The sequence below is a fragment of the Emydura macquarii genome, unplaced genomic scaffold (assembly GCF_026122565.2).
Source record: "Emydura macquarii macquarii isolate MOO-44397 ecotype Brisbane River unplaced genomic scaffold, CSIRO-AGI_Emac_v2 contig_2205, whole genome shotgun sequence".
NCBI classification, from domain to species: Eukaryota; Metazoa; Chordata; order Testudines; family Chelidae; genus Emydura; species Emydura macquarii.
In genome coordinates, this window is record NW_027132342.1 from 15,585,837 (window position 1) to 15,600,604 (window position 14,768).

At 53.8% G+C, this 14,768-nt stretch overlaps 1 protein-coding gene across 1 annotated transcript; it reads right to left on the bottom strand.

Moving 5' to 3' along the window:
• Positions 1–288: 288 nt before the first annotated feature.
• Positions 289–10,059, bottom strand: RAC2 (Rac family small GTPase 2). Its single transcript, XM_067559442.1, has 6 exons — positions 9,891–10,059; positions 6,322–6,393; positions 4,394–4,511; positions 3,602–3,664; positions 2,551–2,710; positions 289–1,310 (listed from the first exon to the last, which is right to left on the bottom strand). Exons 1-6 carry the CDS (start codon positions 9,923–9,925, stop codon positions 1,180–1,182), a joined length of 579 nt encoding a protein of 192 aa, XP_067415543.1. The 5' UTR covers positions 9,926–10,059; the 3' UTR covers positions 289–1,179.
• Between the last annotated feature and the right edge of the window lie 4,709 nt (positions 10,060–14,768).

Genomic DNA, 14,768 nt, shown 5'->3' on the forward strand with positions numbered 1-14,768 from the left:
AGGCAGATCTGAAGGAAGGTTAGCAATAGGTAAACACAGGCACCTACCAGCTCCACCTGAGATAGAGGGACTCTCCCTTTCAGCGGACACTGCCTTCAGAACCCCCAGCCACCACCCCTAACTGGAACCTCAGCTGTAGTGACCACCAGCCAGTCTGAGGGCTGGAGGAGAGATTCAGCTGGTTGGCTGTGGTCCCTCCGAGCGTGACCAGAGATGCCACAGCCTCAAACCCAGAGAGCCAGGCTTGTAGTGAAGTGCCAGAGAAGAGACACAAGACACCAATGGCAGGAAGGTACATTTGGTTTATTGGGTCTCATTCTCTATACAGAAATTGACAAGGAGGAGGGAGGGAGGTTGTGCAAATGGACAAACTAGTGCTACAGATCCACACTGGTCCTTCTAGGCAACAGAAACAAACAAGCGCTGCAACCACCAAGCGGTATTAAGGCCTTCAATCCCTTTTGCATCAGCAGAGCCTGTTGTTGAGAGCGAGCTGAGGGATGGGGCTGGAATCTGTGTCCAGGACAACGAGAGAAGCCTGTCCTACCTCCTCATCCATCCATCCCATTCCAGCCCAGCAATGGTGTCGGGAGAAAGGGAGCTGGATTCTCTCCCTTTTCTCTCCCTCGCCTGGCCCTGATCAGCAATATCTCCTCTCCCTGGCCCTGCCTGCCTCATGCTGAGGGGGAAGAGCAGGGAAAGCAATGTGGAGGGGGAGGAGAGGCAGCAGCTGCTTGGTGATGATGGGCAGCCACAAAGCAGCCCCTACTGGCCAAGCAAGAAAAATGCAGGGGGAAGGATTTTGTTTTGTTTTGCAGTTTTACATGTATGGTGAGTCAATTTTTTAAGGAGAGGGGCTTAAGCACCAGAACCCTCACACGACAGGTCACCCCTGCCTGGCTCCAGGGCAGCACTGAGGTCCCAGGTCAGAGGCAGGTTTAGAGGTCCCATTGGGGGAAGCTGGCAGCAGCAGCCCCTCTTCAGGGTAAAGATAGGAGGAGTGTGTGGCAGGAAGGGGTGTCCTCCAGGTGTCACTCTTCGGGGCAGAAGGCTCCCCCCCCAGGCAGGATCAGGATCCTTTCCAGGGAGAGAAGGGGCTGGGGGTTATCGACAGATCAATCCCCTTAGTGCTGATAGACTGGGGCCTGGAGGGGAGGGGAGCCCTTTCTCATGTACCCCCTAGAGGACACTGCACCCCCGTTTTTTCGGTCTGGTGGGCTGGGGGCAGAGAACCGCTCGGATCGCCTCATCAAACACCGTTTTCAGGCCCCGCTGCGTCAGCGCCGAGCACTCGAGGTATTTCACAGAATCTGTCAGGAGAGAAGACGGCACCATCACAGGGAGGAAATGGGAGGTGAGTCCAGGAGGTCCCCATCCCAGCCCTGCAACTGTGAAGGGTCCTCACCCTGAAGAGATGCCATCAATGAAGAAATATCAGGGGCCACTGTCAACCAGAACAGATGCATCCACCTCTCTATCTCTCTCTCTGCTCTGGCCCCCGTCACTGTAGTAGCTGAGCATCTCCCAATCTGTAATGTATTGATCCTCATAACCCCCCAGTGACGTAGGGCAGTGCTGTTATCCCCATTTTGCATTTGGGGAACTGAGGCACAGAGAGACTGACTTAGCCCCCAGCTCTACCAAAATTGTTTCACAGCCATGTGAGACGGATTTGATGGATCCTCAAGATCCATCAAGATATGGGGCCAGTCTGGTGGAGCTGAAAGCACCCCCGCTCTGAGAGGGAAGGATGAGATGGCTGTGTGGAGAGTGGGAAGTAGGGTGGGGCCGAGTGCTTGTGACGTGTCTCTGCGGGACAGCTGTGCTTCACTGACTAGCCACCTCCTCTCTGAAACCCCAGCTGAAAACATCCAACTTCTCCCTAGCCTGTCTCCCTCTCAACGAGCTGCGTGTCGTGTTTAGGGGGTACATGACGCAAGTACAGTACGGCAGAGCAGGGGAGAGAGGCAGACACGCAGAGATGAACAAAAGGGTGGGACAGAGCTACCATTTTCACCACTCGTACAAACCCCAGATCACGGGACAGGAAGAGGAAACAGCGGTTGCGTCTCTCTGAGCCATGTTGAAGACTCATTGTCCCTCCTATTTCCGGACGTGGGGAGCAGGGCTCTGCCAACAGAGCAGCTGTAACTTTAGCCTTTCACAGCAAAGACTGATCAACTTGAAGAGGCCAGGGAGGGACAGCTGGTGGGGAATGGGTCAGCAAGAGATCCTGGCCAGAAGAGAGGCAGAAGACAGGAAGCTGAGGGGTGGGACTCCCTCACACAGGTTGTCACAAAAAGAAAAGGCCAGGCCTGTCCTTCCTGAGTCCCCAGCGCTCTGTTCTGTCATACACCCCTTGGCATTTCTTCCAGACTCCCTCAGAGCTAGGCCAGGTGCCCAGTACCAGCTCCCACTCAGCTTCATTGGATCCTGCCCATGCTCCCCATCCCCTGACATGGAAGCACACACCAGGCTGGCAGAAGACACACACCGACCGCTGTCTCCCCCAGAAGTCTCAGTATATTGCCCATATGGCCTTTCACCTACCAATCTCCTTGGCCAGCGCAAGGCCCTGCGGGTACGTGATGGGTGACAACTTCTTCTCCTTCAGCTTTTCGATCGTATCTTTGTCATCACGGAGATCCAGCTTGGTCCCCACGAGGATGATGGGGGTGCTGGGGCAGTGGTGCCGGACCTCAGGGAACCACTAGAGGGAGATCAAGATCAGGGGCAGGGAGAAAAGAGAGAAAGACACATGAAGGAAGAGAAAGAAAGAAAATTCAGCTGCCACTATTTCCTTCCCACACTGTCCTTTGTGGTAGTGTGGACTGCTGCAGCCCAGACTTGAACCAGCTTCCTTGGGGGGTCCAGAGGCAAGACCCCGAAAAAGGGAGCCCAAACAGGGATTTCCCTTCCCCAGGAGCTGACACCAGAGCGGTGAAAAGGGAAAGACACTATGCAACGGCCTTAGGCTGCACCCCTAGTTGCTGCCCTCCCTCCTCTTTAGGTGAGAGCTGAAAGAGGGGGGCAAAACACTATTGATCTTTCTCCAGCCCCAAGCTGAATGTTGGGGGAACTTATCCCTACACTGCATAAATTACCCATGCACAAGAGCTGTGCCGAGCTGGTCTTGGCTGAAAGTTGCCCTCTGAACATGCAGGCTGCAGCAGTAAAAGCGGCTGGGGCCAGAACAATGAAGGGGCAGGAATGGGGGGGCTTCTATGGAAGCCCCCAGGTTGGAGGGAAATAGGGTGTTGCACACTCTTGTGTCCTGGAGCAGTGCAGAATCTAGCCTGGTTTCTTCATTAATCTCTCTTGGGATGACCTAGAGGCTGTGGGAGGCCAATATTCTAGCTACTCCTGAGAGAGACACAAAGGAAATGAGCTCGCTGGCTCCAGATAATCCATCAGCTATTACCGCCCACGCTCACTCCACAGTCATTCCTTTCTCAAGGCCAGGGCATGTTTGTGCTGATTTCGCGGGCTCCTTGAGCTGCGCGTGGTGAGTCAGTGTGCGTGGTGAGCTGCGCGTGGTGAGTCAGAGTGGCCCCTATACCTCTGTCCAGTGATGTCTCCACGCCAGCTGGGATGCTCTTACCTTAGCGCGGACATTTTCATAAGAGGCTGGGCTGACCAGAGAGAAGCAGATCAGGAAGACGTCCTGTAAACATACACCAGAGTTCAGGGATTAAGCTGTGGGCATCGCATTGCGTGAGTGGGGCACCATGGGCAGAACTCCTCCCAGCACGAGGCTGGAGCATTCTGTCCAGCGTCAGAGAAAGGTGTGCTGGTGAAAGGTGCTGGATTCCCCACCCTGGAGACTCAAGCCCTCTTGTTATCCCCCCATTTCCCCCACAAAAAGGTACAGCATTGTACACATTCCCTCCATCCCTCCCCATCTGTACAAGTCAGCCCTGACATTTGTGAGCTGCCTGGAGGGGAGAGAAGGCTGTTCAGTCTCCTGGCCTGGCCAGACTTGGGTAACAGAGGGAATCAATCATTGCTAAGTGTGGTGATGCAGTTTTTGTGATGTGGGCTTCTGTCCTACTGGGAAAGGGACTGACACCCCCTCGCTCATTTCCCACAGATCACCAAACAAAGTGGGAACAGTTTTGGTTTTTGCCAAGGCGGGACTAGACTCAAATGGGTCACTATAAATGCAGGAGTGAGACCCAGCAGGTACTCGGATACTCAGAACAACACTTCTCTGGTGGCCGCGTCACCACAGAACTTAAGCTGGTGAGATCTCAGAGCGGGGCAAATTAAGAGAGGAATTCAATCACAGATCCATCGTAAGTCCCACATCTCCAGCGCTGGGAGGAGATGTCGCCAAGGGAGCGCAGCATGGGTGAGTGAGCGGGGGCAAGGGGCACAACGGGGAGTGACCCACCGTCTGCGGATAGGAGAGGGGCCTTAACCGGTCATAGTCCTCCTGCCCAGCTGTATCCCACAGCCCCAGGTTTACGGGCTTGCTATCAACCATCACGTTGGCAGAATAGTTATCGAACCTGCAACACAAAGAGAGAGAAAGTCGGCTCCTCAAACTAGGGAGAAGAGAGTTCAGGGGGCAGGAGGCTCTGGCCACAGACCACCTCTTCCTCATGCACTCTGTGGGAAAGGATAGAGACACCCCCACTCTGATGCTGCTGCTCACCAAGTGCTTGCACCCATCTCATTGCAACCTCCCTCCCCATTGCCCAGCTGTCCTGAATTCTTTCCTGGCTCCAGCTTCTCCCGCTGCCTTTGGGGCTCCATCCTGACTTCGAAGCCCCAGTCTCTTTCTTCCCCTCAAACCCTCCTCACTCTCTGCTCCAGCTCTGTGCTGTCTAAACCGTCATTTGTACCCTTTGCTTTTAGAAGCCAGATTGCCCTCTTAAACGCTTTCATGCCATCTGCCTTCTCTGTATCACTCAGGACTGTGCACTCCACCAGTCCCCTACTGGAATTGGGCCAGGATGCCAAGGTTTGCACCCCTACTCTTACGAAAGGTGCTGTGGTATCTCTAATGCCTATAGCTAGTGAGGGTCTCATGTCTGGGAGCAAAGCGCTCCCGCCACTGTTTTGGGACAGGGGGGGTCACTGACAACTCAGAGAAGAGTGCCACCCACACAGGTACACCTTGATGGTCTCCCATCCTCACCCCATTCGTTATATTTTGCCATATGCGAGAGCAACCACAAGCACGCAGTCTAAAATGAAGGGAAAGAGCAACAAGAAAGAACCAAAGTAAAGTCCCCGTGAGGGCGCACAGCACGTGCGTGTCTCCTCTGCAACAGGCCGCCTCAACTCGGAGAAAAAAATGGCCGCCTCTCTCCGCACACAGCGCAGGAGTCCCAGGAACATAGCGGCGTGGCAGACCGCGAGTAAAAGGCACCGCCACCGCACAGCGGCGCACACCACACTGTTTGGCGTGTGGGAGGTGACGGTATCGCAGCACAAGCCAGCTGCCGAGAAAAGGCAGCTTCTCCCACCGAAAAGCTTGGCACAAATTGACCATGCCAAAGGGTGAGAATTTCAGCTGCTCCCAGCCCTGCCCGCCCAATGATTTATATGCAGCTGCCCGGGACGCTTCACTTTGCTACTGTGGTGTAACAGCAACACACACCTGTCTCTTCCAGAGAGCTGGAACCCTGAGGACCAGATTCTGACACCCTTACACCCCACAGAGCACATCCCCAGTGACTTCAGTGGGACCTCTTGTGCAGGATTGACCGTGCTCATCCTGGAGCACCTACATGCCAGAGGTGGAGCAGGGAGAGAGGGACGTCAGCTCGCACCGTCCCTAATCGAGAACTGCTGGCAGCCTGTGCTTGGGGCAATCCTAAATTGCATCCCTGCTTCAATGGCCCCTAGGGGAGTTTGCAGGGGTGCAGATCTGTCCCAGCCTTGCACCTTTCAGCCTGGACATGCTTCTTGCCTCCTCCATCCTGTCCCCTACAGCTAGGGCTCCCCTGGAGACAGCACGGTGTTGACTGCACTGGGGATGAAGGCTCCCTATGTCAGGGATAGGCGCTTATGTCTGCCTTGTGGTCACATTAGATCAGGCTCGCTGGTGTAAAGGAGTCATAGGTCAATGATGAATTAGGCCCTTTGTCCATTTCACAGCTGGTGAACTGAAAGATGGGCCTGTCCAGATACTGTCATGGATCTTAGGGCAGCCCTGTAGCCTACAAATGAACAGTTTTCTGGTGTTGAGACTTGACCCAGTACTGACTAATGAGTGCAGAGAGATGGCCCTCCTGTTGCCTTTGTGTTCCTCTACCCTCCCGCTTGCCCTCTTCCTGGCCCCCCATCAGCGCCCGTCTGCGGGATACTCACACGGTGGGGATGTATTCTCCTGGGAAGGCATTGGTGGTGTAGCTGATGAGGAGACAGGTTTTACCCACAGCTCTGAAAGAGACAGAAGACACACCTAGGACCTGTTACTCTGATTCCTGATGGGGAGCATTATGCCTTCCCCTGCCAGAAAGTCAGACATAGCAGAAGGCTGGACGAGAAGAACAGGGAGTCCAGATTCCCAGTCCTAATCAGTGCACAACCAGGGTTAGAGTGTTACGGGGAAAGGGAAGGAGGGAGGATGTCACATTGCTCTAGTGCCTTCTTGCCCGAAGGTCCACAAGACATTATACAGTCCTTCTACATGCAACTGAAATGCAGGTACTCTGGGATGGAGCATGGCAGCTGTTTATCAGTGCACTGCACAACAACACAGAATTTCAGACCAGAAGTGGAGGAGCGTACAGACCCATTTGCTACCTCAGTGGCAGTGTAGGGTAACCCAATGCAATTGCCCAGCTGGCACCCCTGACAGGACAGCAACTTCTAATGCCACCTGGAGACACAGCATCAGTAGCCGGGGAAAGAGCACCTCACACTGGATGAGCACAGAACGAGGCTGGCTTTCCTGGGGCTACCTGCACACTCCTCCCAGCTGAAATGTCACTCGAGAGCAGAGCTGCCGGCAGCAAGGCTGCTCTTGGGGCTTCTGAGCAGGCAGCCAAAGTCTCCTATCCTTCTCCTCTCATAGAGTTATAAGGTTTAAGGCCAAAAGGGGACCCTAGATCATCTCAGTCTGACTTCTGTATATCAGGGTACGCCTACACAGCAATTAGGCACTTGCCATGCCAGCTGACTTGGGCTTGCAGGGTGGGGCTGTTTCATTGCTGTGTAGACTTCCAGGCTCAGGACTGGAGCACAAACTCTAGGACCCTGCAGGGTGAAGGGTCCAGAGCTTGGGCTCCAGCCCAAACCCAGACGTCTACACAGCAGTGAAGCAGCCCCACAGCCTGAGCCCATGTCACCTGGCTGCAGGTTTTTCTTTGCTGTGTAGACATACCCGCACAGGCCACCAGCACCACCCAGCTTTCAGTGTAGCAGGATGGGGCAGTTGGTGGCCAGAGCTGCAACACATTCCAACCCCAGAAGAGGACACCTGTGTGAGAGAGACAAGGCCAGAGCCATTTCAAAGAAGAGCAAGGACTTGAACCTGTGTCCTCCCCCAGCCTAACTAAGGGCTGAAATCACTAGGCTATGGGCTATTTGGGGGAAATCATGCTCTCTCTGTGTCCAGAAATTCCATCCTGGTCCTGAGACACCATTTCAACGAATTGGCATTTTTGGTCAAAAAAAAAAGGGTTTCACAGAAAAGTTTCTGACCATTTCTAGTGGGGGAGTCAACTGTGAAGGAAAAAAGACATTAAAGAGAGGGAAAGGAATCACAGCCAAGACAAACAAAGGAAGGATGGCCTTGTGGCTAATGGACGGGCCTTTCCCAGCTCTGCCTCATTGGGTGACCTTGGGAAAGTCATATGACCATATTGTGCCTCAGTTTCCCCCTCTGTAAAAAGGAGATGATAATACTGACCTGACTCCCAGATGTGTGGCAGCACCTTAAGAGGCTGCAACGAGATGATGAGCAATCAGGTATGATTATTAGGTAGGGAAGAGAAGCTGGATTACTCACATCACACACACATCAGCAAGGATGTCATGTGAGTTGCCACTTAGCACAGGTCAGTTTCACCCACGAGGTCTCCTGTCCAAGAGTTTCTACCAAGCCCTAGTGGCTGCACCCTGCAAGGTGGCGGAGGGGACGAGAGAGCGCAAGCGTGAGTCACAGAATCACACCCCCATTGCTGCATTGTGAAGACTCACAATGTGGAGCTCCTCTACGTGTCCGAGTCCTACACACATTTCCTCATTTCAGCCTCCAACCCCTTCCACTTCTCCCTTTTCTCAATCCCTCTCTCACTCTCTGTCACCTTACCCCTGGCTCTCTCCATTCATCCCTCTGAGCATATGTTGGAGGGAAGCGTACAGGGCTGGTGAGGCTATACTGAGGGGAGGGCAACCAGAGTTATGGGGGAGGCTATGAGAGTAGCAGAGTTGAGCCGAAGGATGACTATGGAGCTGAAGGTATAGGGGGAGGCAATGGAATGAGCAGAGTTGTGGGGAGGAAATGGGGTTATTGTGCTGGGGGATGGTTATGGGGATAGAGCCCTTGAATGGAGGGAGGGATATGGTGCTAGCAGAGCTCTAAGGGAGGGTTATGGTATTATTGTGGGATGGGGTCAGTGGGGAGGGTTATGGGACTATCAGAGCTACTAGGAGTTTATGGAGTAAGCAGTTATGGGGGAGGCTCTGCGGTTGGTGGAGTTATGGGGCAGCATAGTGGTTTTGTGTCGGGAAAGGGTTGTGGGGATAGCAGAGTTCTGGGGAGAGGTTGCGGGGGCTGCTGTGGGGCTAGTCCCAGTGTGTTTCCTGTGCAGGCAGTTTCAGGTGCAAATCTGTAGTCCTTAGTGGCTTTACGGTACTTTCCAGGCAGGTACCAACGAGTGTTTCGGGTTTGCTCTGTATTTCTTCACCCCTCCCCCACCATATCCGCTGCCCCTGCCCTCCAGCGAGGTGGTTTCTGTAATTTGATCGTATGTTTGCAAACTTCCTTTTGTCGGCCAGTTGGAAGGAGGAAGTGACTGCGGGGAGCAGGGGCTCTGCAAATGTCACTTCAGCTGCTCCGATAGCTGCCCCAGATAACAGCATCACCAGCTACTGGCTTGGAACTGGCTTAACCCTCACAGCGCCAGACGCTACACCCACTTCGCAGACTCTCTCCTGTCCTAGGTCCTGGCTGCTTCTGTCCCAGCTGCCCCTGCAGCCGCCCACTGGATACGGCCTTCAGGAAGCTCCTGCTATTGAAGGCCTTGGCTGGGCCATATCCACTGACCACAGGGTACACACTGTCCAGGCGGTGGATGCGCCAGGCCATGATTATGCTGTGCTCAGATGCCCAGGGTTTCCTCACCTCACATGCCCAAGGCAGAGGGAGTACGTTGTGCCCCTCTCAGGGGTGGGACGAAATATTCCTTTCCTCCCTGCTGTGTCCAGGCGTCCCTCTGAAGGATCTCCTGGACAGCTCACGGAGAGCGCGTGAGTTCTGAGATCCACAGAAGAGGCCCCACGGCGCTATCCGTGCACCACTGCCATGTGTCAGTCACTGCCACCGTTGGCTTGTGGCATGGCCCAGTAGAAGGGAAACCACAATCCACCCCGCTGTGCATTAAACCTGACTCCCATTCTACCATCCATAGCTGCAGCGGGGGAGGCACCGAGAAGCGACACTTCATCTAGGGAAGATTGGCCAGACCTACAAATAGCTCATCTTTCAGCCGGCCCTTTACACCTGCCCCGGAAAATGCCCTTCCCCCACCCCGACATCATGCATGACCGCTGTCGCAGGCTGACTCTCCTGCATGCCCAGGCCTGACAGAAGCAGAGAGAGAAAGCAGTTCAGAGGAAGTCAAAAGCAAAGAAGGTGACATTTCACCAAGAAACAACCTTCCCTCTTCTCTGCCCCTCCCCGGTCTCCCCCAAAATAGAAGGGTACGTACCCATCTCCCACCACCACACACTTGATGGCCTGCATTGCTCTGGCCTCACGGAGGAGGGTGGCTCCTGGGGCAGGAGTTGTCAGGCAGAGCTAATGCTCTCAGGTGACCCGAGGAAAGACCTGTACAAATGTAATGTCAAACCTAAAGCTGAAGGGAGCAGCCGGTCGCGGGGAGGGAGGAAGTGGAAGAGAGAACGTTACTCAAACATCCCCCCCACTCCAGCGTAGTCCAGGCTGCTTGCTGAAGGCGGGGCATGTGTGAGTGAGCGTGCAGAAAGCTGGTGTCATGCCCCAGATGGCTCAAGCAATTTTTTTTCTACGCTTCCTGTGCCCCAGCTTTGAACAGCAGGGGATGCTGTGCTGCTTCCAACCAGAGGTTAAATTAAGGAGGAGAAAGGGGGACCCTCATTCCCTCACCTTGGCAGAGAGCTTCCCCAGAACTCCTTTTTCTCTCGGGTGGGTGCATTGAGGTCACCAGGCAGGGCAATCTGTTGTGGGAACAGGAGCTGGCTCCTGGCGGAGGAGTTTCAAGGCCTCCCCACCTTCCTGTCGTCAGGTAAGAACGGTAAAGCATCACAGAGAAAGGTGAACAAGGAACGTTACTAGAATCAGGAAAGCAGCATTATCTCTAGGCTACTGATGCTCTGCCTCTCCCTCTGCTTCACTGCTGAGCTTCTACCTAGAGCCTTCCCCACTCCACCCTCCTGCCCAGCTTGCTACTTTGAAGGCTGAGCAGCACACATATCCTCATGCTCACCTGTATGTGAAGCAGCAGTAGCAGCTCCTGATGGAGGAAGAAGAGGTGTCCCAGCCTGGACAAGTCTCCTATCCATCTCCTTTCCCCTAACATAAGATCTATCTGTCCCAGCTACGTTCTTATACTGTGTCTGTCACTGTAGTATCTAAGTGCCTCCTTGGCTGGCTTCCTCTGTCTTCTGAGAAGAGGACAGTGCCATGTTATATGGAGTCACAGTCCATCTTAAACAGGAGACATTTATTAAACAAGTCAGCTACAACTACAGCACAACCAGGCTTCTGCCCAGTTTGAATTCCAGCATTGTCTCCTTTGTTTACCAGGGACCACCTCCTGCCTGGAACGCTATACAATCCACATAGACATCTAGTGGCTGAATAGTATAACTGCAAGTGATCATATTACAGACTCCCTTCCAGTCAATTTGCCCTGTACTCCTGAGCAGGTGGTCTCCCTTCCACCCAATGAGCTTGCATTCTTCCTAAAAAAAGGGCCCCTCAGCTGGCTGGTAGGGATGTGGTTATAAAATAAAAGGGGAAATCAGCTTAATCTGTGAAACACACACACACACTCCGTGGAGGGACAAAATGTGAGCCATCCAGTACAAATGTAACAAACCAAATAATGCAGGGCTTGGCAGTTCATTAGTTATGTAAGCATCTCAGATCTCCTGCCATTGTCCCGGTCAGCATCACATGCCCTGAACAGGGCAGGACAGACCCTTGGATGCTGGGTCTCAGCAGATGCTCTGTGCCTCCTTCACAGGTGGCCCAAGGACTCCTTCCCGGTAGTCCGTACAATGCAAGGTCTTGAGAACCAAGTGTTGTGGGGGCAGGGACTGCAGTGTTACCCACTCTACCAGCCAGCCTCGCCACCCTCATTGGAATTTCAGTCTGCCCGGTTGGGGGGGGGAAGGAGAGGAGCCCGCTCTGATTGGCTGCTTCTGGGAAAGAGCAGCCAATCACAACTGCTGTGGCAAACTGGCAGAGATTTCCCCCTACTCCCAGCAGCCAAAGGAGTTTTTGGGTAGGGGAAGGGTGATGAGAAGGATTAGCCAACACCATTCTCGCAGCGGGGGGGAGGGACTAGAAAGCATCTAGCAGCTCAGGGCGGTCCTTCGCCCTCTTCCCTCCCCTCCTATGAACAACGGGTCGGTCTGCTCTCTGCACCGCCCCCTTCCAGTCCTTCCTGTGAACAAATGGGTGGGGTCTGCTCTCTGCTCCTCCCAAGTTCTCCCTTCTCCATTCCTGGTGCCTCCAAAGCCTGGGAGGGGGCGTGGTAGAAGCCTGGAGCTGCAGGAGGAGCAGTGGTGCACTGAGGGGCAAGGGGCAGGTGTGAGAGTGGGGGGGCACAGAATTAATTAGACTTTTTGAGCACCATCAGGCAGCCCTGCCATGGGGACAAAGGTTATCTTAGTGTATAAACGTATCACATCCGGCCCCCCCCCCCCCCCCACACACACTACGCTGGGGCTGAGCAAGGGGAGTTAAAAAATCATCTGACAAACCAAACCCACTATATTAACTATAAAAAAAAATCTCATGATTTGAGGACTAATCTCCTGGTTGTTGGGGCATCTGACTCACAATTGTTGACCTTTGGGGTTAGCAAGACTGGGCTTGGGAGGAAACGGAGTCCTTTGGAAGGTCTTTCTCCCGTGTTCTGCCTCCCACAGCGGCCGGTAGTTGACCTTTCCCAGGGAAGCGCAGGAATCCCTGCAGGATAACCTGCCCCCGGGGGAAGTTTCTCCTTAACCTCCAGTTGCTAGTGGTTGGCATTAGTGCTAAATTTCTGGTTTGTTATTATAGGTAGAGCTACCAGCTGTGGCTATGTCTACACTACAGCTGGCACGTGTAATTCCCAGCTCAGGTCGACATACATACTGTAGCTCTGCTGGGCCTAGCATGCTGAAAACATCAGTGTGACGGCAGCCCCGTTGGAGATATTAGAGGTATATTCAGTGGGCTAACCCAAGCCACTGTCCATGCTCCCGTAGCCACGCTGCTATTTTTAACACACTAGCAGCTCAAGCAGAGCTAGCACGTACATGTAGGGTGACCAGATGTCCTGATTTTATAGGGATAGTCCTGATATTTGGGGTTTTGTCTTATATAGGTTCCTATTACCCCTCACCCCCTGGCCTGATTTTCCACACTTGCTATCTGGCCATCTTACCTATATGTCTACCTGAACTGGAAATTACACCTCTGAGCTGCAGCGTTCGCGAACCCTGTGGCTCCAGGCATAGGAGCTGAGAGCTGGGACACTGTCCCTCCTGCGCTCTAAGTGCTCCCTCTGCTGGCACCTAGGCAGGATGGAGGAGAAGGAGAAAGCTGCAGGCTGCCTCAAATACAAAGGAGGGTGGGGAGGAAGGAGCAGGAGCAGAGGGGGTCAGAAGATGGGGGGGACAGGAGCAAGGGTGGGGTGGGGCAGGAACAAAGGATGGGGGATGAGAGGAGCCGTGGAGATTTGAGGATAAGAGTAGAGCAGGGTGGGGAACATGTAAAGGGGACAAGGGCAGGAGCCAGGGAAGGATTGGCGTGCAGGGACAGGAGTTGGACAAAGGGAGAGCAAGCAGGAGCCAAGGGGTTAGCAACAAGGGAGGGGCAAAAATGGGGATAAAGGTAGGAGATGCTGGGAAAGAAACATCTAAAACCACTGGAGATCACTCCCCCGCAGAACCGGAAAGTGCACAGAACCCAGGATTCCAGAGTTTCAGCATGCCTCTCCTGTCTAATAAATAGCTGTGAAATCCCCTGGTAAAGTCTGTGTCTCCATCTCCCTCTAGCGGCAGGTCCACAGAGACAATAACAGCCTTCTACAGCTACTAGTTATTCCATTACTTCAAGAGATAGAGGAGTGTGCTGTGGTTCTAATCCCAGCCCTGGTGATGACCTGAGGGTGGTCGGTACAGTTCCATGTGAGGCTTTTAATTTTTTTTTAAATTTAGAAAATTACATCCAAAAAATCTGGACTAAAAAAAATGAAGGTTTGCAAAGCCAAGCGCTCCCGTGTTAAGAAAGGCCAACACTAGACTAGGAGAATTAGTGGCACCTGTCCCCTGGACACCTGCAAGCAGAGGTACCTAGGGCTTGGTGTCCCATTAGCGGACCAGGCTTATATCCTGGAATTACTTGGCACAGCTGCATCCTCAGCAAGCCGTGATTTGCCCTGTGCCCCTCTCCAGCCACCAAGGGGTGCTCATGGACAGGGTTTCCTTCGCTGTCCGTGAGAGGGGGAAGGGGAGGCTGGCTTCTGGCATTTTTTGTTTCTCTCACAGAGTTTGAGGAAGAAACCGGAGGAGGAGGAAGAGAAATGTGTCAGTGTGATGGCGTTCCTCTGCCAGACTCACAGGGGCCCTGCTGTATCATCTCTGCAGCTTTGTGACCCATGGGAGATGGGGTTGCTGCAGAACCCAAAAGGGAGCAGGGATCAGACAGTGGAGGATATGGGGATTCAAATATGAGGCTTCCCCAGCCTGCAAATCCAAGGGAGGAGAGAAAGTTGAATTATCCCCTTGCTCCCCTTTCCTGTCATCCCAGATGTCACCCTGACCCACCTCACAACTGTCATCCCTTCCCTTCCCTGTTACCTCAGTGTGCCCTGTCCTATCAGCCCCGACAGCTCCCCATGCCCTGGAACAGCATCCTGTCAGCAGAGCACATGTGGCAGAGGAGAAGGGCTCTTTGGGGAGGGAGCTAGGAATGACTGGGAAGGGGAGCTCCTAACCCAGGACAGAGATATGGGGCAAAAAGGAAGTGGGAGCAGCTAAGGAGGCCAGGGGGATGGGAAAGGGGAGTGGGAATAGAACAGGAGAGGGTGTCTTGCATCCTGACACAGTAACATAAGGGAGAGGACTCTACCCAGTACCGGAAAGATATGTGTACCCAGGGCTCAAATGGCAACTTCTTCACAAGGAAGGAGGCAGCCTTCCCCATCCCATCCTGCCCTGAGGGACTGGTCCATCCTTGACTCTGCATGTTCAGCATGTGCAAGAGGACAGAGTGACAGGTTGCAGCCCCAGCTTAGGCCAAGAGCAGCCCCAACTCTCTTCCCCTTTTGCCTGACTCACTTCCCCATCGTCTCAGCTTCCTATCCACTGCCTTCTGCTTTTTGTTCTTCTGT

Coding starts and splice junctions, on each gene's coding strand:
- RAC2 (XM_067559442.1), bottom strand. CDS start 9,925: ATGCAGGCCATCAAGTGTGTGGTGGTGGGAGATGG. Junction 6,394..9,890: donor TGTGTGGTGGTGGGAGATGG/GTACGTACCCTT, acceptor TGTCTCTTTCAG/AGCTGTGGGTAAAACCTGTC. Junction 2,711..3,601: donor ATGAAAATGTCCGCGCTAAG/GTAAGAGCATCC, acceptor ATCTCCCTCTAG/TGGTTCCCTGAGGTCCGGCA.